This window comes from Netta rufina (assembly GCF_964035555.1).
Source record: "Netta rufina genome assembly, chromosome: 1".
NCBI classification, from domain to species: domain Eukaryota; kingdom Metazoa; phylum Chordata; class Aves; order Anseriformes; family Anatidae; genus Netta; species Netta rufina.
Genome location: NC_140123.1, coordinates 176,671,772 through 176,698,754, shown reverse-complemented (window position 1 = coordinate 176,698,754; position 26,983 = coordinate 176,671,772). Strand labels below are relative to the sequence as shown.

Here is a 26,983-nt window from a genome sequence, read left to right as displayed (position 1 = left end):
AGCAACAAAATAATAGTAGATTGGTAAAGGAGCAGATAGGTAAGTATCTATGGAAGGCACTAAAAGGCATGCCCTACTGAGTTGGAGCACATTTCAGATTTGGCATAGTGTCTAAGAAGAACGTGCATTGAATAAATTCAGAGTACATAAGTAAATTCGAATTCAGTGTCTTTTAAAAATACTCAGTTTTATGAGGTTTGTCTTGAAATATGTATGTATTTTGTTGGGAGTCCAGTATCAGTGTATCAGTCTATGGCTAAATGATCAGCAGCCTTGATTTATCAGGTGTATTTGCAAGCCTTTTGTTTTTAGCAAAAATGGCAATGATGTGTATAGTTTGGATTCCTGATAATCTTCTGTTTTAAGATCTTCAGTATCTTGAAATAAGGAGCTTCCAAATATTTTTGCTGAATACTGGCACTGGAATCTCAGGAGCAGTGGTGCATTCTGTCATTGCCAGTAACTGCTTCTGATTTCCAAGACTGTAAACAGAAATGTGCATCGCTGTGTTCTCAGTAGTGTTACGCTACAATTTGTTAGCAGTGTCAGCCTATAATTGCTCCTCAGACACATACCAAGCTCATTAAATATACTTTGTATGAATAACTGATGTTTTTCTACATTATTCTTTCTGGTTGCCTTAGGATCATGGTCATTATCATGCTGAATGGTGAAGCAGAAGTGGAATGGTGAAGATGGAGATTTTCTGTGATTCTTTTTAGTGCTTTTTTTTTTTTATATATATAATAGGAGTATCATAATGTTGCTCTTTTTATGAGCATTTTAATTTGACAGGCATAATGCCATGGCATTATGGCACAAAGCTGGCATAAAGGTTTATGGATGTTCTGCTACCTAGCACTTGAGCAGCAAAGGTTCTGACTTTTATGTATCTGAAGTGCATGGGTTTGTCACCTCTCATGTGAAGCTACATTACAGTTCCACACACTCTTCACAGTGTTACTGGTAGCTGAGGACTACAGAAACCCCACATTCTGCAGCTTTACCTGCAAAGCCCTCAGAAAGAGTTTCACTATTCGATCATTGCACACACAGGTCCTCCCAAAACCACTACCATTGCAGTGCGAGGCAGCTGGTCAGGTCCAGTTCTTCTGTTCTCTCACACCACAAAGTGCAAATAGCATGTCTGGTCCTGTTCTGCTGTCCAGCTGCAGGAGGTCAGGGCATAATCTAAGTCAATTAAAATTTGATCTTTTCCAGTACCATATACGTATTGATACTTCCAGGTAGCATTCTAACCTGTAAGCATATACAGTGTTTGTGTTGAAGTTTATGAAGCAGAATTGTAACAAGTACAGAAACTGCTTTTCACAGCATTCAAAACTGAGTGCTCAAAACTTCCTAGGCACTGGTTTAGCTCTGTATAACTGTACTTTTGACTATTAACAAACCTTAATCAACAATTTAAAAAAATAACTAAAAATTAAAGAATTGGTGTTTAAAGTAGTATAAGTTGGATACTGCAAATATTTGCTTTTTTACACTTTTTAAATGAGTTCAAATAGTCTTTATTTCTAGTGGCTAGTTTTCAAAACATCCTTTCTTTTAGCACCAGTATAAAACTACTAGATTAATTAGGGACTATCAGACTGCAACATTTTATTTAATGGATCATAATTCTTTGTGTTAGAATAGTGAAAAGAAATCAAACTCACTACAGTCTTTAATTCATGTGCTGAACTTTAAAATGGCCAAACCAATTATGAGAAATGATTTCCTGCTGGGACCCGAGATGATGCATTTCAACCCAGAGCAAGTTTTTAAAGGCAGGTTTATAAAACATTCCAACAATAGGTTTTAAAGTGGAAATGCTAATGCAGCTTTAGGAATATCTGTTCTAGCAGATGTTACTATATTACCTTTAGCAGAAAATAAATCAGTTCTTTTCCATGTGTGATTAACATCTGCATCTTTTATTGTAATTTTTAAAATAAAAATATTGACTTTGAAAAGGATTCCATTAACAAGTTCAGCCAAGCCTTGTATCTTAAACTATTGGCAGATTTCTAATATTAAAAAAGTATTTCTTAATTTTCTATTTACTTTATTGATTAATTTAGTTTGGGAACAATTCTTACTTACCTGCTAAAGAATAATTGCCATGTATTATTGAAAATGACGTTTTTCATGGTTTTCTCCAGATAGTATACAAAAGGCAACTGCAGAAGCAACTTCTCTTTTCACTTTTATTATTTAGCTTCTCCTGGACACGCAATGGAACTCATTTTGATATAGATAAAGATGAACTGGTAACAATGAAACCAAATTCAGGAACCCTTGTCATAAATATTATGAATGGTGGGAAGGCAGAAGCATATGAAGGAGTATACCAGTGTACAGCAAGAAATGAACGAGGAGCAGCCATTTCCAACAATATTGTTATAAGGCCTTCTAGTAAGTGAAACTCCAACTAAAATGTGAAAGAGATGTATTTGTTTTTTTATGGATGTTTTGCTTCATTTTCTTCTTTTCCCTTTAAAAAAATACATCATTAAAGTGATTGAAAGTGTAATTTCTGATATTGATAATATATTGCATGTCTCCCAAAATTTCTTAGAATATTTAATAACCAAAATGCTTTCCTAATTTTTGTCAGTACATATGATGACTTGAGATGTTTAAAATTGGGTTGTATTTATGATATTACAATTGGGATAAACTGTTTAAAACTAAGGCACAGAATTGTTGAAGGCAGTTCCGACTATCTTTCTGATGGTTGTATTCCATAGTTGTTATAATAGCTTTAATTCAGAACAGATTGAGACCAAAAAGATGATAAACCTCAAAAATTTTAATTAATGATAAACTGCTTCTATAGCTTTTTATGTGATTTTAGTCTCAGAACAGTTTTTCAAACTCCTCAGCTTAAAATTTGTCATTCTCATAAATTGTATCAGAACATATTATTTCAGGAAGGTCTAATTTTTTTAATTATTTTCTGTAGGATCCCCTTTGTGGACTAAAGAAAAACTAGAACCAAACCAGGTTAGAGAAGGTGATTCTCTAGTATTACACTGCAGACCTCCGGTTGGCTTACCACCACCTATAATATTTTGGATGGATAATGGTGAGTTTCTTTTGATGTAGTTTACTTTTCACAGTTTTTCTACATAGTTGATCATTACTTACCAAGAGTACAAAGAATTTCCAGTTCTGTAGAAATGAATAAGCAAACAGATATGCAGCCCAAAAGCATGAATTCAAAAGCAGCTGTAGAGCTTAATGTAAGTTGTAGATTCTGAGGAAGAATGGTAGGATAAGGGAGCTCTACAGAAACTTCTGAAGGTCTACATATTTACAAACCTACAGAAGATGTAATGGAATAAATGTGAAGTCTGCAAATCATAACAATGGAATGTGTATGATAGTTGAAATAAATGTTTTCTTGTTTTTCCTCAGCTTTCCAAAGGCTGCCCCAGAGTGAAAGAGTTTCCCAAGGTCTAAATGGAGACCTTTACTTTTCTAATGTACAACCAGAAGACACCCGTGAGGACTATATCTGCTATGCAAGATTTAATCATACACAAACTATACAGCAGAAACAACCCATTTCTGTAAAAGTCTTTTCAAGTAGGTATTGCATTACCTAATTACATACTTACATACTTGCATAGTATTCATCCAGAAGTCTCAGGTGATTTGCCCAGCTTTAGTAGTTGTATGCTAGGGAATTGTGTTGTTTTAATTCTGAAGAAGCAATTGCATTGCTCTGTAAAACTTAAAACGTAATCTCCAGTTTTCTTTCTATATCTGTTTTAAATATCTGTATATATCTGTTTTAAAAGCTGTCTTTTCCCCCCTTAGTAGGTTTTGTCTCACAAAAAATGTTTTCTAAGATTTGGATTATTGAAAAAAATACAGTGTTAAAAAATATTTTTTAATGGTTTTCATGCTCAATAATATCAAGATATTGTTGCTGTAACTATTGAAATAAATTAATCAATCACTTGATTAACTCACCGTGGCCATATCATCACCTTGTGATTCCCAATACTTTGATTTATCCCTCTTTTATGCATTCTTCATGATATTCTGTTTATTTCAGTGGATTCATTGAATGACACTATAGCTGCTAATTTGAGTGACACTGATATTTATGGTGGTGAGTTATACTGGTCCCCACTGATACTCCCTGTTTCACAGTAGCATTTAGTTAACTAACTTTACCTCCATGGCTACTTAACCTTTAGCTCCCTTTTTGATTTCTAATAAAGGTATCTATTAGTACTGGTGATAATACATGCTTTAGAAAGGGATGGCACAGTGTGATCCTTTCAAATAGTTAACGTTTTAATGTTATTGTAACATATGCTTCATAAAAATACCAACTCTTAAAATAAGAGTCCTTTCACACTGATGCAGATTTTACCAGTTGTCAATTTGCTCCTATACTGTGCTTGTTTATATTCTTCCTCCAATTTTACTAGTAGTTTGATTTGTTCATTATCACTAGGACTATTCAATATCACATGCTGCATAATAAATAACAACAATTAAGCATTTAACAAACGCATTTCATATTTAATTCCTTGAATGTACCATTCATTTTTAATGTATTTCATGAATGTTGAGCTGAACTGAATTAATTAAAATCTAAACATTTTAATACTGTCTATATAAATAACCTTTTAGGGGAAAGGTGTGTTTTGTTTGTTTGGTGTTTGAGACTTTTCATTAATATATGCTGAATGGTCTTTTGTATATTGTGAATGAAATTCTCCTAAGCAGGTGTATGTGTGTTTAGCAAGGCTGACTTTGGGGTAAGATTCATACCATAGCAATTGAGCATCTAGTCTCACTACCTAATGTTGCGTGAGATAGTTATAAAATACATATTTGTTCTGATTTCTCTTTTTCCCTGTCAAGCTAGTCTTTGTATATATTACATTGTAATTTACTATAATCTGAAGTATATTGGGACACAGAATATTTTAATTCTCTGCATAAAAATAAGATCTCATTTAAGAACAAACAAGAAATATGTACCTGAACACAAAATAATATGTTAACTACAGTTAATAAGGAAAACATTCAGCTGGCTTACAACTCAGAAATACCAGAGATAATTCTGTGGATTTTCATAGTTTTGCAAAATGAGACAGTGCTGAAACTGGGTAGTCTACTAATTGCCTGTAACTGTTGACTGTGTTCTTCACACTAGACCGCCCTTTTCTCCCAGCTTTAAGTTGTTCAGATGTTAGTTTTTAAGGAGTTCATGGTACATACTGTATTAAAATTGTGTTCTGTTTATGTCAATCTATCAATAAATCCCTCTAACTAATAAAGTAGTTTATTGTTTCTGCCCACATTTAAAAAAAAAAAAAAAGTTTACTGTAATGATTCAGATTACTATTGTGCTTTAGAGCAAGTTGATCCTATATTTTAAAATTGCTATAAAAGAACATTTACAGGATGCCTGCTATTATTCTGATCTCCATGAAGGCACATGAAATATCGTAGTAGACTTCAGAAACTGTCACAATATAGTGTCAGAACCAGGTCTTACGGCTTTCTGTTTACTGCGGTAAACTTGCAGGTAATCAGTGGTTCATTATTACCAGACTGGGGAACAGTTTGAAATAAACTTAAGTATTTAGTGAGAGGAGAAGGCAAGGTTAAATTTCCAGAGATGTCTCACATTGTCTAGAAAATATTGAACAAAGTGTACTTCAAAGTGGAGCATACCATGTGACACCTTGGATTATATTTTTGAATTTAATAACTTAGCTTTATTTGTGTTTTGATGGAAGCTTTTGGTAACATTCAGTCTTTCACTCATTCACCTAAGTAACCTTATACTCAGTATGCATCCATATATAGTTGCTTATGTAAGGACTACATATCAAATTTTTCCCCTCTTCAATAACAAATGTTTGCAGGTATGTGTTCAAAATTAGCATTAAACAAGTTGAGATATGATTATGTTATGTCTGTCAAAAGCCTAATTTGTTGAACTATGTATGTATATATATGTATGTGTAACATGATAATTTTTAATTAAGTGGCCTGTGTGCATCAAAATCTCTGTCCAAAATGTGAGAATGGATGTATGAATTTGGTCAACATTAAAATAAAATATTGAAATTAATTACTTTATTTTTTCTTGTTCCAGCCAAGCCAGTTACAGAGAGGCCACCAATTCTTCTAACACCAACTGGTACCACAAGTAACAAAGTGGAACTCAGAGGAAATGTCCTTTTGTTGGAGTGCATTGCAGCAGGATTGTGAGTTGCTTTTTAGACCGTGCTTTTCAAAATAAAAATGCAGAATCAGAGGGAAACATTTCAGAGATGCCTAAAATGTTACTGCTATGTATGCTTAAGTATTTTAAAGAAATAGAAATGTAAAATAGAAAGAGGACTTTTAAGGAAGTGTTCACCATTTTGGAAATCAGCATATTCTAAAACTGACTATGAACATAAATATTTTTCTCATGTATTAAACATATGAGAAGGCCTTTGTTTCAGGACACAAGCAAGAAATGTCATAGGATAACCTTGGACACGTCTGCAGAATTGCACTTGGGAAATAAGTCTCTGTTTTTTTCCTAACTATATAGCCATTAAGCTCTCAAATAGTATATAAATAGATAAGAATCTGCTGGTATAATCTGAAAAAGCTGCTCACATATGCTAATTACTTAGTGCATCGCCTAGGTGGGAGTTGTTAGAACATACCTTCAGCTACTTACATCCAACTTCTCATTGTAATTGGGTTTAATTGGTACTTGTTTCTTCCATGTAATGCATGTTTGTCTTTGTTGCTAATTGTGCAAGTAGAAAATGACTAAAGAGCAATTTAACTTCATGAACTAGTTTGATCTTAAATCAATTTCATTCTCAGGAAGAAAGAGAATAGATTGGTTAGTGTGGAAGAAGAAAATCTTTAGTACCTATTTATTTCAGGAGCTATAAACATGTTGACAATGCACAAAAGCATAGAAGGCAGAGCACTCTGAAGTAGCAGTGAGGTAAGCCAGTAATTGCAAATGATGCAGCGCGGCATCATGCAGATGTATGCACTTGCATAAGCTCCACAGGGCACGCTCATGCACAGCTTGACACAGCTTGATACAAAGGTCAGTGCACTGTTTCTGCCTCAGCTGTGGTCTGTTCAGGTGTCCTTGCATCAGCACCACTAGCATAATCACAGTTGTGTGGGGGAGTAGAATATGCTTTTCAACAACCCTGCAATAAAAATAATCAGAGGTCCAAACTCTAGAAAAATCACTGGATAAAAACGGGGAAAAAATAAAATGTTATCCATTATATGGATTTGTCTTTAAATGTCATGTATTTTTCTATTTTAATGATTCAATGAGGGAAGCTTACATAGTTCTCATCAGGAGGCCAGATTCAGTTTTTATTTAAAGAAACTACTCCTAATTACTGATACCATAATTAAAAATAAACTTTGCTAGGTGTTCCTGTTCTCATATTAGATTGCTAAATGAATATTTGCCCTGAATCATTAATATTTGAGAGAGGACATTCTACTGAGAAAGCAACACCTTTTAATTTGCTGTAATTTTAAAGGTATGTCTGCATGAGTTTGGACAACTTTCAGCCTCAGTAGCCAACATGGGACACAACCAGGATGCAATTACAAGTAGCTATACTTGTCTCAGTACTGTCATTTTTTTCTTGATTTGTCATAGGAAAAATTTCTGTCTCCTACAGATCTGCTATAATATTTATGATGTGCATGAAGCATTACAATATTGCTCAAATGAAGGACAGTTGTAATCTTATCATTATCTAGAAGTTACCTTTTAAACCAGAATGAGCATCTATATAAAAGGATAAATACAGTAAGATTTAAAATACACTTGTATTCATTTATTAACCATTGAGGTTTTTAGATTAATCAGGAGACAAATGTATTCCATAATTATTAAACCTATGAACAGATGGCCATTGACAGTGTTAGTGAGGCTTGTCATTTCCTAGAAACAAATGCTGGCATATCCTGCACATTTGCTGGACATGCCCCAAAATCTGAGTAAAGGCTCTTAAAATAATTGGTGTAAAATTTATGTTCAAAACATTAACATATAGAACTCTCATCTTCCTTTTCAGTAGTCCATTAGTTTGATCTGTACGTTTGCTTTTCCAGACCCACACCAGTAATTCGCTGGATTAAAGAAGGTGGCGAATTGCCAGCCAACAGAACATTTTTTGAAAATTTTAAGAAAACTCTCAAGATTGTAGATGTTTCTGAAGCTGACTCTGGGAACTACAAATGCATAGCAAGAAATATATTAGGTTCTACTCATCATGTCATTTCAGTAACTGTGAAAGGTAATACTAAAATAATCGTTAATTTAATATTGTCGATGTCCAGAATGCAAGACTGAAGTATGCTTACCAGGATAATAAATTATAACTGAAAGGATGAATGATAATATTAAAAAATAACTGAGGATAGCTAAATCAACTGAATTCCGCCATCAGACAGACAGACTTGACTATCTCTAACTTTTGTTTCTCTTTTCATTATGTTGCTTTGTCAAGTAACAGGCTAAATTGAGACTTTATTGTATTACATTTAATACATTTAATTTATATCTTTAATACATTTAATACATTTAATATATATCTGTAATACATTTAATTTATATCTTTGATTAATTGTCATTAGTCTTTGTCCTTCCTTGTTCTGCCTTCCTCCCCATCCCTTGTCTTTATCTCCTTTTTATTTTCTGTCTTTTCTGCTCTCTATTCACATAGCCCAGATTTTTTCTCTTCCCTATTTTTCTATTCATCTTACGCTCTTTTTTCTCCCTTGATGAACATTTCTGTTTTTGTTTCTTGAGTCTTTTACCTGTGCTGTCTTACTAGTTTTAAAAACATTTAAAATGTGTTTGTCCAAATAGAAACTGTAAGAATATTTTGAATATCATGAAACAAACAAAAAAAAGGGAGGACAGCTAATTAGTCATTTAAATAACCAAGTGTAGTGCTCCCTTTGCATACTAAAAACCTATTACTGTAGTCCACTATCACTCTATAGTCATATTCAACCTTCTTGTCAAGAGTTTTCTGTTTGCTTCTATCCATCAATCCAAAATCTGAGGTTTAATTGCAAAATGTGACAACATATACTATTTGTGGTTATTTATTGTAAAAAAAAAAAAAATAATAAAAAAGGTGACATAGATGAAGATCTTTTGGTGTGGACAGTATTCTGTCCATTTCAATCTCTGTGCATTTTCAACTGTCTTATAATTTCAAAGTAAAAAGCTATCCCCCATTCAATGCAGGAGGTAGCCAATAGCTCAGTTTAGCCAAAGTGTAATTTACCAGTTAATCATTGAATATAATGTATACAAAAATAAATTTCACCACACAACTGTATGTCTATACCTATACATATCTTGTTTGAATTATTTTATGGTTACCATGACTGTGCCTCATGATTTTCTGTAATCATGGTAATTTTGGAAAATGATTGCTGTGTTTCTCTTCCTAACCCCAGCTGCTCCATACTGGATAACAGCACCCAGAAACTTGGTCCTATCTCCTGGAGAAGATGGGTCATTGATCTGCAGAGCTAATGGCAACCCAAAACCTAGCATAAGCTGGTTATCAAATGGTGTTCCCATAGCAAGTAAGATTTTTAATTACCTCACAGGATGATGAATAAGGAAATATGAGCAATATCATTTAAAATGTATATTTATCTATATAAATGAAGAGCATGCATTTGTTTAATTTTGGCTGACAGGTTATAATAAATTATAAATTAGGTGGTTAAAAAACAGTGTTTTTTTTAACAACAAAATGTGCCTTTAAAGTGTTTGAGAGTGCATTTGTGCTATTTGTGAATGTATACCTGGTTATCCTGTCTGGTGCTCTCCTGGGGTAGCATCCTTACAGAGGCAGAGCCATAGCAGCAAAGCTGTGCCATGCCCTTTTGAGGGATATTACTGAGGTATAATTTCTGCCATTGTGTTGCTGTGGCAGTCATGTTTGCTGGGTCTCTCATTTGCTGCCCCAGAGCAGTACTAGTTTTTTCTAAGAATTGAAAAGTTGACACAAAAGGTCAAGTCATCACTTCTGTGGGTGTTCAGAGCACTTTTGCAGGATACGCAGCTTAGAGGATGTTGGAGCCTTCTAGGCTTCAGCACTAAAAAGCAGCAGCAAAGCTGACTTGGTGCGTCAGCAACTGCCTGGAAAACAGCTTGTACAAAGTAGGTGTCAAAGAAAAGGAACCCCTGAGGCAGTGAAACAGCTGTTTCTCTGTGTATGGGTAAGAAAAGCAATCCAGAGTTGGTGGTAAGAAAAGCTACCTAGAGCCATTGACTGAGTCACTGAATTGTTGCAGTGCTATGACTGGTGATGCTGTATGACAGACACAAGATAGCTGCTGTATGAAGCATAAGTTTGCTTGGGTAGAACTTGCTGGAGAATGCTGCAGCATGTTGTCAGTTGTTTTTGTACTCAGCATGGCCTCTACATCACATCACACCTGGTTCTTCTACATTTGTCCTTCCTTTTTCATGAAACAGTACTATAAAAACAATCTACCCTATTGCCTTGTGAAAGATAATCTATTCTAAAATATGGGTCTGGTCTGGCCTGTGGAATGTATGACTGTAACTTTTGGGAGTTCTAGGAGACATTTAAGTATGTTAATCAAAGTAAGTGTCACAGAGTTTGGGACATGGAGGAGAATTCTACACAGTGAGAATCTAGGAAACAGCAACAGGCAAACAAGAACATTCGTTAGATATATTCAAAACATTTGGGATACAAGAGATCTGAAACTGAACTGAAAATGTGCAATTTCAGGGATAATTTAAGAGAAAAGTATTAACAGAAAGCATTCTATACAAGTTCTTCTAATTTTCCACATACAAGCTATCAGAGTATACTCTGTATGTACACTTTTTTTTTTTTTTTTAGGCAAAGGGGTAAAGTAAGGGAAAGTATTGAAACAAAAATATTTAGCAAAGTATCTGTTCCAGGAATCCTAAGTAAAAATAAGTTGAGATCTTTATCCTGAGATATAAAACCAGAAGTTTCTATTGGTTAAGTAAGTTATGTGAGCTGACATTAGGCACCATTTCAGAGAGGTGTTTGTCACCTCACCAAAAAGTAGTAAGTATACAAGAAAAACAGGAAAATAATGTAATTTTGTATTGTATATGCTGTATGTACATATATCATGAAGTCTGCTTTATGCTTGAAGTTTAATACCTATCCTGTAGTTACCTTTCTGGCTTTTAAGTTGTCTCAACATATTTACTGTTCTTTATATAGTTGCCATTAGTCTTGTTTTTTGTTTTGTTTTGTTGAGATTTTTTTTCTTGCTAGTCTGATAGTTTAACTCTTCATCCTTCCTGACTAAAAATCTGACTAAAATAAACAAACACTTGACTAAAACCTGACTAAAATCTTTTTAAAACCTGACTAAAATCTTTTGCAGCTGGTTACTGAGATGCACCTTTGCCTTCTACTGCTTCTTTGTCAAAGCTGTAGGACTGGCTATTCAAATGACAAACAACTACATTTTCCAGAAAAGCAACTATGTGTTCTGCATTTTTGCAGGATAGCAGTAAAACATTAAGAAATATAAAGTTTTTAGAGGCAGATACCACCAAACTTCCCAAGTATGAGGGCAGCATACATTGGATGGCCCAGAGGAATTAGTATACAGAGTCTTATTGAAGGAAACTCAGAAAAAAATTAAGAGACTTTAACAAAATTATCCACTCAAACTCAATCGGAGGAGAAAAAAAAAAAAAAAAAAAAAAAGACAAAAGAACACAGCAAATAATAACTGGGTAGCTCAGTTTTATGTTAAAGGTCACTTTCACTGCTGAGGAAGACAGAAGTTTTGACACCTTAAATATTTAAGTGCAAGTTCACTGGATGCTCGAGTACACTGAAACTGTCAGGGGATCCAAGAAAGAAAATTATCACGGTCATAGAAAGTGCTGTTCTTAAGATTCTTGTGATTTTATATTATTCTGAGTTACCAAAAACAGGTCTGGAAACTACCAAGTACAGCGTGCTCTTTTGTTCACTTCCTACCAAATAACAGAATTGAGCCCCTCTTCTTCCAGCTGAATGATTAGTAAATCACTGTAAAAGGAAACTAAAGCAGCTGTTTCAGCTTCAGGGCAGTGCTGAGAGAGCTACACCCATGGCAGGATTTCAAAGAAAAAGAGCTACATTTGAATTTCAAAGCCCTGCTGTCATCATATATCCCACAATGTGCCTCCTGTGGCCCTGTAATCTGTTTGCAATACTTTAATTTTCTATTGGAAACCACAACTGGGAGATGCTTAATTCTTCCGGTTTTGTTTTGCCATAATAGAGTCAGACAAGGAAGGGGAATGTTGAAGAAAGAACCATCCAGCTATATCTCAGTCAAAGGGTGAGGCTTAAATAACGGGAAGGGAAAGATGAAGATCAGCTTCATATCAAAATAATAATAATAAAAAGATTAATGTATGTTAAGCACCTATGAAAACAAGTGCAGTGGTGTAAATTTTGTTCTAGATTATATTAGCCAGCATAAAAAAAGATACTTTTAAAGGAAGATTTTAAGCTTCTTTGAAATCTTTTCATTCATTTTCTTCAATAATAATGCTCTGAAGAAAAGCTCGCTTCCAATTTAAAGCAAGCTGTTTCAGGCATGCTGGAGCGATAAGAAGCGAACCTTGTAGTGTTTACTCGCAGGAGTAATTTGAACCCACATGCACAGTCCCATTGAGGTCAATTAGAATTACTTTTGCAAGTAGCAATTGAAAGTTCAGGCCACGATTCTGCCTTGCCTTGCGCTTCAATTAACACTCAAGGTCTGCATTATTTATACTGCTGCATAATCCGTTGTGTTTTGCTGCTCAGATATTCAGCATGGTTTTACAAAAGGGAAACCATGCATAAAGTATCTCAACTTCTAAAAAAGTAACAACCCGGATTAATTGGGAAGGGGAAGCACTTTCATAATTGGGCTTCAGAAGAGCATTGCAAATACTGCACAAAAGACTAATTTATTGGTTCAGTAGTTCATAGTTCATGATGAGCTATTAAATATTAAATACACACACTTAGATTTAGACAAAGTAGTGCACTGAAAGGCGCTGTTTATCTTCTGTCAACACGTGCTTCACTTGTTTATATTATGTCTCACATTGAATCTCACTTTTTAGTTAGTCTCCATTATTAATCACATTGAAGTTAAGGGGGAAACATTAGCCCTTACATTTCCTTCATGAAAGGCCTCGATAATCCCTGGCTCACAGATTTGTCGTCCGTTGTGTTCTCTGTGAGCATACACACAAGCTGTTCATCGTGGCCATGGGAGGGTGGGATGAAATCTGCCGGGTCTCTGACACCCTGAGGAGCTGAGCCTCACAGAGGAGGGAAGTGCCAGGGCAGGCAGGCATCCACCACTTCTGCTGTCATGATGCTGGAACTGTGCATCTGGCCTAGGAGCTGTGGCAGACAGGAGAACCTCTGATAATCAGTTTTACTTATTCTGCACAAGATAGCCAAAGGACAGTTGTGGCTAGCCTGCCATCCCTTTGGAGTTAACAGCACTACCAAAATAAAAACATCTCACCCTGGAACAAGGATTGCAGGGGTCACAGGAATATACTTTTCTGAGGAACAAGTGAGATGTTAGAAAAAGGAAAAGAGCACTTCTTCCATCTCTTGCCATCTCTTCCAGAATTAAGTCTTTGACTGTTGACTGTAGGGTGTAGGGTAAGGCAAAACTCAAGTTTCTTGTTTTCCTTGCTTAGTTTCAGTGTCAGTATGACCTTACAGGTTTTCAGGTCTGTCTGATGACTGTCCAGTCTTGCTATTTTACTATCAGCTTTTCTCCAGCTTATACTCATCACTGAAAGTATCGTCAAGGCCTCTGCTTTGTCAGAACCCACAACCTTTCTGCACATACCACTGGAACTATATGTGTCTGTGCAGAAATACATCTATAGCTCTATGTGACTGTGAAAGTTCAGCCAAGTAAGGCAAAATATTGGTTAAAATCCCTTTCTTCTCCTTCCTTTGTCATCTTCCCTATCCCACGGGAAGAATGAGGGATTCTAGTTGCATAAGGTTCTCTAAATGCCTAATATAGTATTTAGGCAAAATGATGAGAGATCGGATAGAACAGGTCTGTCCTGCATAATGTCCCCTGATTTGGGTTCTCAAATGTTATGAGGCTAGTCAGCTGTAGCCAAAAGTATGTTAACTGGATGCTCATTCAGAGACCATATATTTTATAAAAAAACCTGGGAGGTGCCTGCATAAGGGACATGACTTCTTATCAGTACAGCTTGGTGACTACACACTGAAAGTCCCTCCTAGTTTTCTTGTTTGGTTGGTTGTTAATGTTAAGTCCTGGTTCTGTGACATTCTCCCGTTGTTCTAGGTAATACATCAGAATATGAATGTCTAACCTTTTATAAATAATTCTTCAAAACTGCCATTTCAGTCACTCAAGTTGTAGCTAAGATAGACCTTCCTCATTTTCAGACCAGAAATAAAATAATAATAATAATAATAATAAAATAATAATAATAATAAAATTTGCTATGTTAAAGGTTTTTAAACAATCATATATAGTGACCGCAAATGCATAGCAGTTATAATTATTTTTTATTCATAACTTTGATTTGCTTAAAAAATGCAGGCATCTAAAGACAGTCATTAATATCTCTATTCTTTTCTAAAGAGAAATTATCTGTTTGTACTGTGTTTTTATTTAACTTTTTACTGATCTGGATAAAATTAGCTCTTACACCTGCCAAAGGTGTATGTGTTGTGATTGATACAGGAAAATCAAAAAAGTTAGTTTCCGTCTTCTCCAGCTTGTTTTCAGCCAGAGGGAATCTCTACTACAACATCTGAAGACGACATCAACATTTTCATTATAGAATAGAAACAGTGCATATATCCTGAAAACTAAGGTTGTAATCTACACATGCCTCTGGGAAAAAATATATATATTACCTTAGGTTACATCATGCTTCTTAGGCAACAAGAAAAATATTCTTAATTCTGTGCCCCGTGGGACTTAGACTCTGAGTTAGCAAAGCTGAGAACATCTGATGTCAGCTAGATCGCATCCGCTGTTTTATTTCAGAATGTGGTACCAGTATAATAAACTCAGATGTCAGGGATTCTCGATTTCACATGAACCTTTTTGTGAACAACAGTAAATTACAGAATAGCAATCACAGGTATATACCTCCTTCTCAGTGAGTAATGCCTTATTGTCAGTCTATGTTTTTAATATTAAAATATTTAATTTTAAAATCACAACATCATAAAATAGTTGGAAGGAGGTAGAGTTCATCCGGTCCAATCTGCCTCCTCAAGGGAAGGTTTTATCAGCATCAGGTTGCTCATGACTGTGTCCATTCAGATTCTGATCATCTCTACAGAAGAGACAGTATAACCTCCTTGGGCAACCTGTTCCAGGGTCTTACCACCCTCTTTGTTTTTTTATATGTTTAAGCTTAAAAAACAAAACAAAACAAAAATATTCCAATTTTGCAAAGATCTTAAAGACTTAAAGACTTAAAGCTAAAGAATTGTAAAATTAGTAAATATATTTCATGATCTAATAATTTTCTGAAAAAAAAATGCATTCTTTTCTTAGACTTCTTCAGGCTGTATGTATGATTCATTTGGACTGATAATGTTATATTGTAGACTGCAGTTGACAGTTGTTCTGATCTTCATTTGTTTAGCTTCCTGAGAGTGCACAAATAAATACTGACCAGCAAGTAGAACTGATCAGGAAAATGAAATACTTTAATAGAAAAGGGTAAACAAATCTCAGCAAAATCTGGAGATTTTCTTCCCATTTTAAGTATAATCGTGCATCTTAATTGTTTCTGTTAAGACAGCACATTTCATTCTGTCTTTTGCACAGGAAAAAAAAAAAAGTGCCGTAGTGGTTCTTTAAACATGCTAACAGAAGTAATTGCTGGGGCTGTCAAAAGCTTATGAAACAGAATGAGAATATGCATTCAGATGAACAGACGTTGTTCAGAGTGCCAATAGCTGGCTGTGACAAGCGTATCTCCTAGAGGCTATACCTTGTCTGTACAGAAATAGGCTGTGTGTAGCTGTATAGTCAAGAAGCTGTCTTGTTATACAACGTGATGGAAAAATAATGTGAAGAAAGGCAATCAGGTCTTTGGGCAGAAACGATGTAAGCATGTTCTTAAATTAAGACTCAGTGATTTTGCAACTGAATGTTGATGTTACAGAACACATGCTCAACTCTCCATTACTACAGCAGAACCTTTATAGCAAATCCTCAACATTCATAATCCCAGTTGTGCACACCCATTTTTAGTATTACGTAATTCTTTGTTATTTTGCCTGTCAGCGCCAAATTTAGACCCATCAAACACATTGAAAGCATTTTCTCCTTTTCACACAGCCATCGTGTAAGGTGACCAGAGTCCTCATAAAAGCCAATGAGCAGTGTGTGAGCACAGCAGCAAAGCAGCTGGGTGCTGCAGTGGCTAACTTTTAGGGCTTGGCCCTGCAAGATGCAGTGTAATGCATGGACAAAGACCTGTGGGTTGTGTTTGTGTTGTGTGGGAGAATGAGATGTGTCACAAGACAGTATATTGAGTAGACACCAATCTCAAGATGATGCTCTTCAGCATGCAGGTAGCTAGACCAGACAAAAAAAAAGATACTTCCTTCGTTTTTTGTTCTTGTTTTTTATTTTTCTCCTAGGACCCACAGATTTTTTTTTTAGAACAGGCACCCAGGTGCTGAAAAAATGGTTTGGGATTCAGAGGGGATGAGTGGAGGGATGCACAGAGAATGGAGCAGAGCAGCTCTGGGCAGACCTGCCTCCTGGGAGTGCGGTAGCATGTATTTTCCATTTAACTGTGATGTGTGTGCAGAAACAGACCGCTTCTCACAGATGACTGGCCTGCCTGCTGGGCTACTCACCTGCTCTGTCTATTTTCAGCCCATGAATCTTTTAATGAAAATGTCATTCACATGGGAACATGAAGAAATGTGTAACACAGAACACAATAGGAAGCAAATCCAAAAAGGAGAAAAATAAGTGCCAGCAATGCAGTAGCCCAGAGAATAGTAAAGCATTTGCAATTCTTGTTGTACCTTTTTCTTGATTTCAAAAATTTTAATTTGTTGTATTGATCTTAACTCCGAGTGATTTAAGATAGGAGTTAAAAATGGAGTTGAGAATTGTTCTTGAGGTATCTGTTTGAAAATTGATGTCGTTACTTTATATACAAAGTAGCCTCAGAGTTCACCAACAATGGAAATGTCTTTAAGCAGGAGCTCAGAACTGGAGTCCCTGTCATCTGGTTTCTTCTCTCTTAGAGAATTCAGTAATCAATATTTCAGTAGACCTGAGAAAATGTAAGATAAATTTCTGTGTGCAGTTGAGTACTGAGATATAGTCAGAATCAAAAGGTTTTGTCACTTACAGAAAATATATATTAATTTATTTAATCGATCTTCTCTATGAATCCAAAGAAATCAGAAATAATTTTATATGAAAAAGTGTTCCACAAATATGTTTATTTTCTCAACCTTCAATTTTGATGATGCAACCATACTACAATGTGTTCCTTAATTCACATATGCATTTATTTTACAGATTAATATAACAGTAAACTTACCAATACATTTAATTAACAATATGTTAATATATTTCTACTTTTTTTTTTTAAATGAAAGTTTAATTTGTCCATTTTTATGCAGTACAGTGTTACAAGCTGTTATTTTCTCTGTTGTACCCCTATAACTTCATCCAGTTGTATGATAACTGCCAGCTATTATTCTTCAGCAATATCTTTGAATTTTATTTTCAGTTACGCTCTGAATTATTCTGGGATGCAGGAGCTGTTTGACAGCTCATGCTACTACAGAGTAGTTGAAGAAATAGCACTGTGTAATACTTATATCAGGGAAAGAGTGCCACCTACTGAACTGCTAACACAGCTATTGAGAAGACTATTGATTTTGTACAAAACAATTACTTGTGTTTCACTTTGAGGTAGTTTGCAACTGACTAAGGCTGATTTTATACCTGGAGAATTATTTCTGTGTATAAAAACTGATACAACAAGCAGAAGCTTTTAAATCATAGAGGCTGTAAAGTTTCAATGTAATTCTAACAAGTTTCTTTTGATGTTCAGAAATATTTATTTTTGTAGATATTGTCTGTATTTCTCTGAATCTTGTCATGTCACTGTTTTTCATGTTTATTGCATGCAAAATATGATCTTAACTTCGCTTTTTTTTTTTTTTTGGGGGGGAGGGAAGACAAAAATTTAACAATTAAATGTGTGTAGAACTGGAATAACTTCTTTAATCATACTGGAATTCACATTTTGCCCAGTGAACAGTCATGCATGAAAGTAGAACAAAGGGCATATTGGTCTTTCATTTTGTTTCTTCTTTTCAGAAGTATGAAACATGTTATGCAATGGCAGTTTAAGAAAAATTACTTTCTTTCTTTATACCAACAGTTGCCCCAGAAGATCCTAGCAGAAAGGTGGATGGTGATACCATTATTTTCTCAGCTGTGCAAGAAAGATCAAGTGCTGTCTATCAGTGCAATGCTTCTAATGAGTATGGATACTTGCTAGCAAATGCATTTGTGAATGTTCTGGGTAAGAAACACATTTTTGTATTTTTCAGTCTTCGTGGGTATTTAGTCATCTTCTGCTACTATACAAACTGCATGCCCAAGCCTTGGTTGAGGTCTTTAATATGTGGGAATATACATATTTCCTGAGCTTTGTAAAAGCCCAGGGTATAGATATCTTGGGGTTGTTTTTGTAGGATACTCCTGAATTTCCCTTTCACTGCTCCTAGGTAAGAAGGTTGGTTGTGGAAGCTGTTGGAAACTTGGCAGAAATTTTATCTCTTTTTAATTTTTTCTTAATGTAAATCATAACAAACATAAGCATAACAAATAAGGCAGGAATTAATATTCTTTAAGTTAGTATGTTTCAGTACACTTTCATTGATTGTTGGTGTTTTGGATCAGTTAAATATTTGTTCCACCTGAAAACTGCAGTATAGAACACATTCTAATCGTGCAGTGATCCTGGATTCAGATAATCCCTGGAAAAGACTCAGCTAAACCCCATCATAGAAAATATAATCTTTAAATTGCTATTGTGAGGGGACATGATTATACATTTGGCTTTAAGGCCTCCAAGGATGCATTTCAAGTTGTGAGATAATTGTGACCTCTCGATCTTCCCACTGAATTTAACAAAGTTAGTAGCAAAATCCAAGGCAGAATGGCCCCTGAAGACTATCCTGCAGGAATTGGCAGATCCTTTGAGTGTCAGAGTGACAGTCTTTTAAAAGAGAGAACCTCATTTTGAGTCCATGATTCTGTTCAAAAATGGAGGTGTTTCACCAAATAGATCTTTCTGCCTAAAGGGTTTTTCAGAATTACTTAGTTCAGTCTGTTCCCATGAGTTTCTCTTTGTGAAGTATGTTCTGATTTAAATATTCCAAATTAAATAACCGGCTTTGGTATCCATTCCTGTTACTTGTAAACAGGGAAGAAACATTTACTTTTCACAAGAAAATTCTGCTACATTAATGTTTCCTCAGGCTAATAGTAGTAAAACAAAGCTGAGACCAGAAACCACTTCAGAGAAGGATGTTAATGGATACTCTTTAGGCCCTACTTGATGCCTTCATATTTTGTATTTGTATCCTTGTATCTATATCCAGACATCTTTGTCTTTTCAGCTGAGCCACCAAGAATTCTAACTCCTGCTAATAAACTGTATCAAGTCATCTTAGATAGTCCTGCATTAATAGACTGTGCTTATTTTGGTTCACCTAAACCTGAGATTGAATGGTAAGTTACAGTTGTTGTGTTTAAATTATGTAAAAAGAGGCAGTTGCTTCTGTGGAAACAAACATTTAGACTCTATTTACAATTTAGAAACTGTATATCATCAAACTTAAGATAATTTCAATATGCTAATACAATATAAATTATACTTGATGTAGTAACATTTAAGCTACCCGTATAGAATCATGTTTAAATTTCATTATGTGATGCTGTCTGTAGTTGCTAATGTAGCAGTCCAAGTTTGTATTTCCTGTTAATAAAATATGATAGAATTTAAGTATGATGTTGGATAATAATATCTACCTTTTGTATAAAGGTTTAAGGGAGTGAAAGGCAGCATCCTGCGGGGAAATGAATACGTTTTCCATGATAATGGAACCTTGGAAATTCCAGTGGCTCAGAAGGATAGTAGTGGCACATACACATGCGTTGCAAGGAATGAATTAGGAAAGATACAAAATGAAGTACAATTGGAAGTTAAAGGTAAGAAATTAATCACTCTTTCATCACAGATTAATATAGAATTTAAGACTTTCTAAATATCTAATAGTCATTTTAAATTTCAGACCCAACGTTGATAATCAAACAGCCAGAATACAAAGTGATTCAGAGATATGGCCACGTTTCATTTGAGTGTATAATAAAACATGATTCTACCTTAATACCAACAGTTATATGGTTGAAGGACAATGACGAACTGCCAGATGATGAGAGGTATAGACAAACTATTTTGTCTGTATTTTTTATTTTCTCATTTCCTCCATGTACTCCTTTTCCTGTTCTTTTGAAAGTCACATAATGACCTATTGACAATTTCCAAACAAGACTGCTAAGTATCATCACTATCCCATATTTGATGACTAAAAGACTTGTCTAGTGTAGTGAAAATATTAAGATATAATTCAGAATAAAATGAGATTTAATTTATTTTAAATGTACATTAATAATGTATATAAATAGTAAGGATAAGATAATTGGCATAAGAAACTAAAGGGGTAAAAGGAAGACAATTTTGCTGTAGATCACGGATAATTAAAAGTAATTTGAGCATATTTGGAAATAAAAATGCATTAGAAGAATAGGTAGTTACTGTGGGAAGATAGTTAAGAGCAATGTAGAAAAGGCTGACACAGTCCCATAGCCTACGCTGTTGTCTAGATATTTGCTGAAATACACAAGTGTATGGGATTTGACAATATAACAGTTTCTTATAACAGTACCAGTTATTGATTCAGTGGCTGAACCTATTGTATTTACAGGTTTCTAGTTGGTAAAGACAACTTGACCATTATGAATGTAACTGATAAAGATGATGGAACATATACTTGCATAGTTAATACTACTCTGGACAGTGTTTCAGCAAGTGCTGTGCTTACTGTTGTTGGTAAGAATACTCTAAAACTTTATGATAGCAATACTGTGTTTAATTTCTGTTAAGTATAAAAACAGCATTAGATTTAAAATGAAAAGCACAAACATAATTTTGGTTGCTAGGACAGGAAAAAAGGAATTTCACCAAATTTTGTATGTGTTTCAGTTCGAAAATATAATAATCTTACCTGAAAATTTGCCTTTGAATCGTCTACTTACAAAAGGGTCCAACAGCTTCAGGACACATTCAGTTTCACGGTATAGGTTTCTATTTGTATCACACCTGAGCTAACACAGTAAATTGCATATTGCAGAATATTTGAACATGTTATTTCAGGAAACTCTTTTGCAGCTGAATTACTCTTCAGAAAGACTGAGCATGCTTGATTGTTTGACTTCTCAGTGACTTTGTTATTAAATTCCTTCACCTTGTTAACTTTCTATGAGTTCAGATTATTGTAAAATATGTTACTGTGCTCCTTCTCCCAGTTTGTAAGAAGGTCCTAAGTAGATGTCCCGTATTATTCTTACCTGGTGAAGTTAGGTTGGACCAGTTCAAGCTGAAAGCTTGTGTTTTAAAATTGTGTTGTAATCTTACGCCTATCCAGGAATGACATATAGTACTTAACAAGCATCTAGTACTTTTAAAAAGTTTTTTTAATGTTTGTTTTCTTGATCCATTCATATTTAAAAAAAAAAAAAAAAAAAGAAAAGAAATTATTGTAAAATACTTCTATCACTTTTCATTGAAAAATCAACGTATTATTTAAACCCAACTATTTACTGTAAGTTAACTTTTCTTTCTCTCTAATTATTACAGTCTATAACTACTTACTATACTCTGTGCCTTTGGCTACTAACTGATTAAATCCTCTATATTAATGTTCTTTTCAGCTGCTCCCCCAACTCCAGCTATCATTTACGGTAAACTAATACAAAGTTCCCTTCCGACATCATCTGCCTGATATACTTCTCATTTGCCTGTTGGAAAGTGCAACATCTTCCTCCCTCCCCCTCTTTTTTTTTTTTTCTGTGTTTTTGTATGTGTATGTGTGTTGGTTTTGTGGTTTCATCCCATTTTACCAAATGCTTCATTATTGGAAGGCTGGACTTTGGAATTTCACAGTGCAGGGTGCTTTGTATTTTAGGGAATAAATGATTTTAAGATATAAATTACTTTTAAATCAGGTTATAGTGTGATAATGTTTTTCTCATCATGAATATTGTAATACAAATCAGTTATAATAATACATGAAAGGTTTAAAAGATAAATCCAGCAGTTCATTGAAAGCTAATTCACTATCAAAGAATTTGCACCAACTAAATTGTGATATGCTTTTCCTTTGCTTTTGATACCAACTTTCTAGGCATGGAGTACTTTATTTCATAGTTTGTCTTCATTTTACCTCACTCATAAAATTGGTAGAATCTTATTGCCCAGTTTTGTTAATGATTGATGAAACTGCTAATAAAGATTGTGAAATTAAAGTTAAAATACCCTCAAAATCTGTCAGTCGTACAGTCTTAAACTGGACACCATGCACCCATTAATTTGATAGCATTTTTTTTCCTGAATTTGGGTGTTTAAATGCTATATAATATGCCAAAAACACTTTTAAATATGAGCAATGAGCACATTTATGTAAGTCCTATCAAGTTTTGAGAAAATGTTTATGCATTCTTAAGTGAACTTACTCATTAGTCTTAATTTTTGTGTAACAATTCATATAACAAATTCAGCAATTTGAAATGGATATTTACATCTTCATGCATTATGTGGATGTATATTACCAGATTGATGTTTCAGGTTTTCTAAAAAGTACAACAAAAACAAATGTCTTAGAAACTTACAATTAGTTTCCATTTACACTATACTTGCTTTGAATTCACATGCAAAATATTTGTGGTGATTCTAGAAAATCTTCTTTGATGTGAGTTCTTTATTTTCCATCCTATTAAATATTTTTAGTTACAATACAATACCACTCATACTCATTCATAGATAAACTAAACGTGCATTTCATATTTCTGTACTTTTCATTACATTTTTGTATCACATTTTATATCACAATCAGATGGGGATAAAATCAAATATAGATTCATGTTAATGTATGGAAGTTTCCAGATATATCAGTTCTCCATTTTGTATCTGTTTTGTGAAAACTGCATGCTAATGGTCATTACTGCTGTATCTGTGGAATTTTTTTGATTGGAATGTAAGGATTTTTTCACAGATGAAACTCCATATTCTATTGTGATTATTTGCTTTGTGTTCATTTGATTTACAGCTCGGCCAAATCCACCCTTTGACTTGGAATTGACAGGTCAGCTAGAAAGAAGCATTGAACTCTCATGGATACCAGGAGACGAAAATAACAGTCCTATTACAAGTATGTTTGTCTGTATCTATTGTAACAGAATTACCTTAACTCTTCTTAGATCCCCAAAAGTTCTAATATAAATTTTGTGTGCAGCATGGAAGAATGGCAAATTCACTTGCTAAAATTTGAAGGTCTCTGCCAACCTTAAGGATTCTGTGCTTGTGTGAATTGCCATTTATTTACATAACAAAAATTCATTCGTTATCCTCTACTGCACTGCCAAGCTGAAAGACTTATTTAATGCCCTAAAGAGCTGGGCTTTTGTTACAAAAACCTGTGCTAGTTAACACAGAAGATGATACTGGTTTGAGCTCTGTATGATTATGTCCAGTCTTATGAATATGCAGAGAGCAGACTTGTTCATTAGTTGAATGAGTAGAAAGTCACTTGTATGTGCATCTTAAATAGAAATCTACTAACATTTTCAGTACTTCCCATGAATTTGAGATAGCATCATTACCAGTATCTTTAGGGGGATTATCCGTGACTACCAGTGACAGAAGCCTGTGCTTAATGAAAATACAGACCAGAAGGTTGTGGGTTTTTTTTTTTGTTTGTTTGTTTGATTGTTTGGGAGGGGGTTTATGTTTGTTTTTTGTCTGGCTTTTTTTTAAGATTCATATAAATAGTTGAATTGCATTTAAGTTATAGCTTATTCGTATACTCTTGTGTCAGTGCATTGATTGTTTTCCAGACCAGATGACAGTCTGGCTTTTCTATTGAAAAGCATTCACACTGTCTCAAAAGAGATTATACTAGCTTGTGGCTTGTATCAGTTTTTCTGCTGCATACGGTCTGATACTGGAAATTGAACTCTTCCAAATAAATAATGCTGGGTTTATTTACAATACAATTTAAATTCTCGTGTTGTCCACTGAGAGCTTGCAAAATAAGACATTATAAGACATTTGCTTCATAAGTAAGCCTGTTAATGCTGCTGCTATCACTTAAAAAAAAAAAAAAAAGGCTCAAAGATTACACTTCATTATAAAAGATCCTTTTACACAAGTAATATGATTCACACACTAGAACCTCTTTTCTGGCAGTTTGACAGCTGAAGATAAATGGTCCTTTTGTTTCTGGTAATGAAAATGATTTTCTTTTTGGAGTTCTACAAATCTATTTATACCTGAGGTTGTGTACACCGTAGGGTCTTGACTGCAATCATATTCACACAGAGAACCCTCAAGTAATTTAGCTTCTGTACATGAATTCCATGGCTTAATTTGAAGGTACTGAAAAGTGCACTCAAAAATCTTCTTTAAGTATTGGTTCTTGACTTTAAATAGTTTTTTACTAAGACAGTTTCACTGGGGAAAATGGAATACTCTCATTTAAAATTGTATAGGCGCTGCTTTATTGTCAGCTTGATACAACTAGGAGCAACGTATTTGTTTGCCAAATACTCCTTTTATATCAAAATTCCAATCTTGTCTCACTTTCTTGCTGTGATAGTTCAAGGGTTCCTGTTATATTAAAATCCAGCACCTGACAGAGAGCTCTTGTAATAATGTGTTGCCTGACAACTGCATTAGTAATATGAAATAATGAAAGAGTGTTTCTCTTACATTTCTATCTATGTAGTACCTTTCAGAACCACCTTGTATACATATGTCCTATGTACTTCCGTTTCCATGATTTTTAAAAACGTTAGTTGGATTGCTCAGTTTTGATTAGCTTGTTCAAAAACGGCTACACTGATCTAGGAAGGTGTTGCAAGTTTTGACATAAAATTGGATTCAATTCCTGTTTGCAGGCTTTGTGATTGAATATGAAGATGGACTGCATGAGCCAGGGGTATGGCATTACCAGACGGAAGTTCCTGGATCTCAGACAACAGTACAGTTGAAGTTGTCTCCATATGTCAACTACTCGTTCCGTGTGATAGCTGTCAATGAAATTGGTAGAAGTCAGCCAAGTGAACCATCTGAGCAGTACCTGACAAAATCTGCAAGTAAATAAGTATTTCTGCTTACTACTGATTGATTTATGCTATGAATAGCATCAAATTTGCTTGGAATGGAAGTAGCAGTCATTCTTGTTCATGTGTAAATATTTTGTTTTCAGACCCTGATGAAAATCCTTCTAATGTACAAGGGATAGGCTCAGAACCTGATAATTTGGTAATAACATGGGAGGTAAGTTTGGGGATTTAGGAGGTTTCATTTGCTTGTTTTCAGCTCTGTGACTAGCATTTTTGTAGAATGTTTTTGTTTTTAGAGAAATAACAATGATCTACCTGAGAACACCCTGTGAAATAATATATGTGTTGTGTGTTTATGACATTCTTGAAAGAGAACAAATGTAGACATTTCCTATTCTTCACTTTCAAGGAAAAGCTGCGTGCGTTATCAAAGAAAAATCTTTTTTCAAAGTGCCTTGTTTTCCTTACTGATTTCTCTAAGATAATCCACTAATTTGGTAATGCGGCATGTTTTGCTGCCAATGTAGAAAAACTTGAGATAAATCACAATTTACATATTTAAGTAGATTGTTATTTTTAGGACATATTCTAAAGAGGATTAATTCTACCCTCAGCTTCTGTGATAAGCTGAATTGTTGTGCACTCTTCCACTAAAAAACTTTTATGTCTCTATTATGCCCTTAACATTACGACAGGAGCTCCGGAGAGCCATGTAAAACCAACTTCCCATCCTAGGCAAGAAACATTCTCTAGGGAAAACAGTTTATAGGGAGCTGGTGCAAATCTACTTCTCTTTCCACTTCTAAAAAATACTTGAAAACAAAAAATGTGTGTAGAAATCCCAATGAATGGTTGTATGATAATTAGCCAGTCTTTTATTGACGAGACTCAATGTAAATTTTACTATTAAATGAGAAGCAACTGAACTGACCTCATGTAAGAAATAAATTACAATACTTGGAAATTTCAGCATTGCTGCATCCCTGTCACAGAACACAGTGATAAATTTTCAGTAAAATTGTAAATTGATAACTTTGTGACTCTAGATTTTTTTTGAGATGCTTCTGAATATTTAAAAAACAGTTTGATTTACTCTTTTTATTTCAGTCTTTGAAAGGTTTTCAGTCTAATGGACCAGGACTTCAGTACAAAGTCAGCTGGCGTCAGAAAGATGTTGATGATGAATGGACATCTGTTGTAGTTGCAAATGTGTCTAAATATATCGTGTCTGGTACACCAACTTTTGTTCCCTATGAAATAAAAGTACAGGCTTTAAATGACCTGGGATATGCACCAGAACCATCAGAGGTGATTGGACATTCAGGGGAAGACTGTAAGTTTCCTAGTTTGACTCAGTGGTACTAATTAAAAGTGACTAAATGTGTAACCTAAATGGGAATTCAAAATATTAAAGTATTAAAAAGTATATAGTATAGTA

At 34.5% G+C, this 26,983-nt stretch overlaps 1 protein-coding gene across 8 annotated transcripts in view; it reads left to right on the top strand.

Annotated features, from left to right (window-relative positions):
• Positions 1–2,261: 2,261 nt before the first annotated feature.
• The window catches only part of NRCAM (neuronal cell adhesion molecule), a gene marked incomplete at its 3' end in the record, with an annotated part of 57,771 nt that continues 33,049 nt past the window's right edge, over positions 2,262–26,983 (top strand). For 5 of the 8 annotated variants that reach the window (XM_084304892.1, XM_084304889.1, XM_084304887.1 and 2 more), the window contains exons 1-16: positions 2,262–2,415; positions 2,966–3,088; positions 3,421–3,591; positions 4,067–4,123; positions 6,134–6,245; positions 8,137–8,321; positions 9,499–9,630; positions 18,515–18,658; positions 19,761–19,872; positions 20,186–20,352; positions 20,436–20,583; positions 21,129–21,253; positions 23,529–23,630; positions 25,378–25,575; positions 25,689–25,759; positions 26,653–26,878. In XM_084304892.1, the coding sequence (XP_084161018.1) occupies positions 2,277–2,415; positions 2,966–3,088; positions 3,421–3,591; positions 4,067–4,123; positions 6,134–6,245; positions 8,137–8,321; positions 9,499–9,630; positions 18,515–18,658; positions 19,761–19,872; positions 20,186–20,352; positions 20,436–20,583; positions 21,129–21,253; positions 23,529–23,630; positions 25,378–25,575; positions 25,689–25,759; positions 26,653–26,878 (2,212 nt within the window). In that variant the 5' untranslated portion in view covers positions 2,262–2,276. Of the gene's footprint in view, positions 2,416–2,965; positions 3,089–3,420; positions 3,592–4,066; positions 4,124–6,133; positions 6,246–8,136; positions 8,322–9,498; positions 9,631–18,514; positions 18,659–19,760; positions 19,873–20,185; positions 20,353–20,435; positions 20,584–21,128; positions 21,254–22,134; positions 22,165–23,528; positions 23,631–25,377; positions 25,576–25,688; positions 25,760–26,652; positions 26,879–26,983 lie in introns of all 8 variants that reach the window. The other 3 variants (XM_084304885.1, XM_084304890.1, XM_084304891.1) reach the window with 3 other exon arrangements.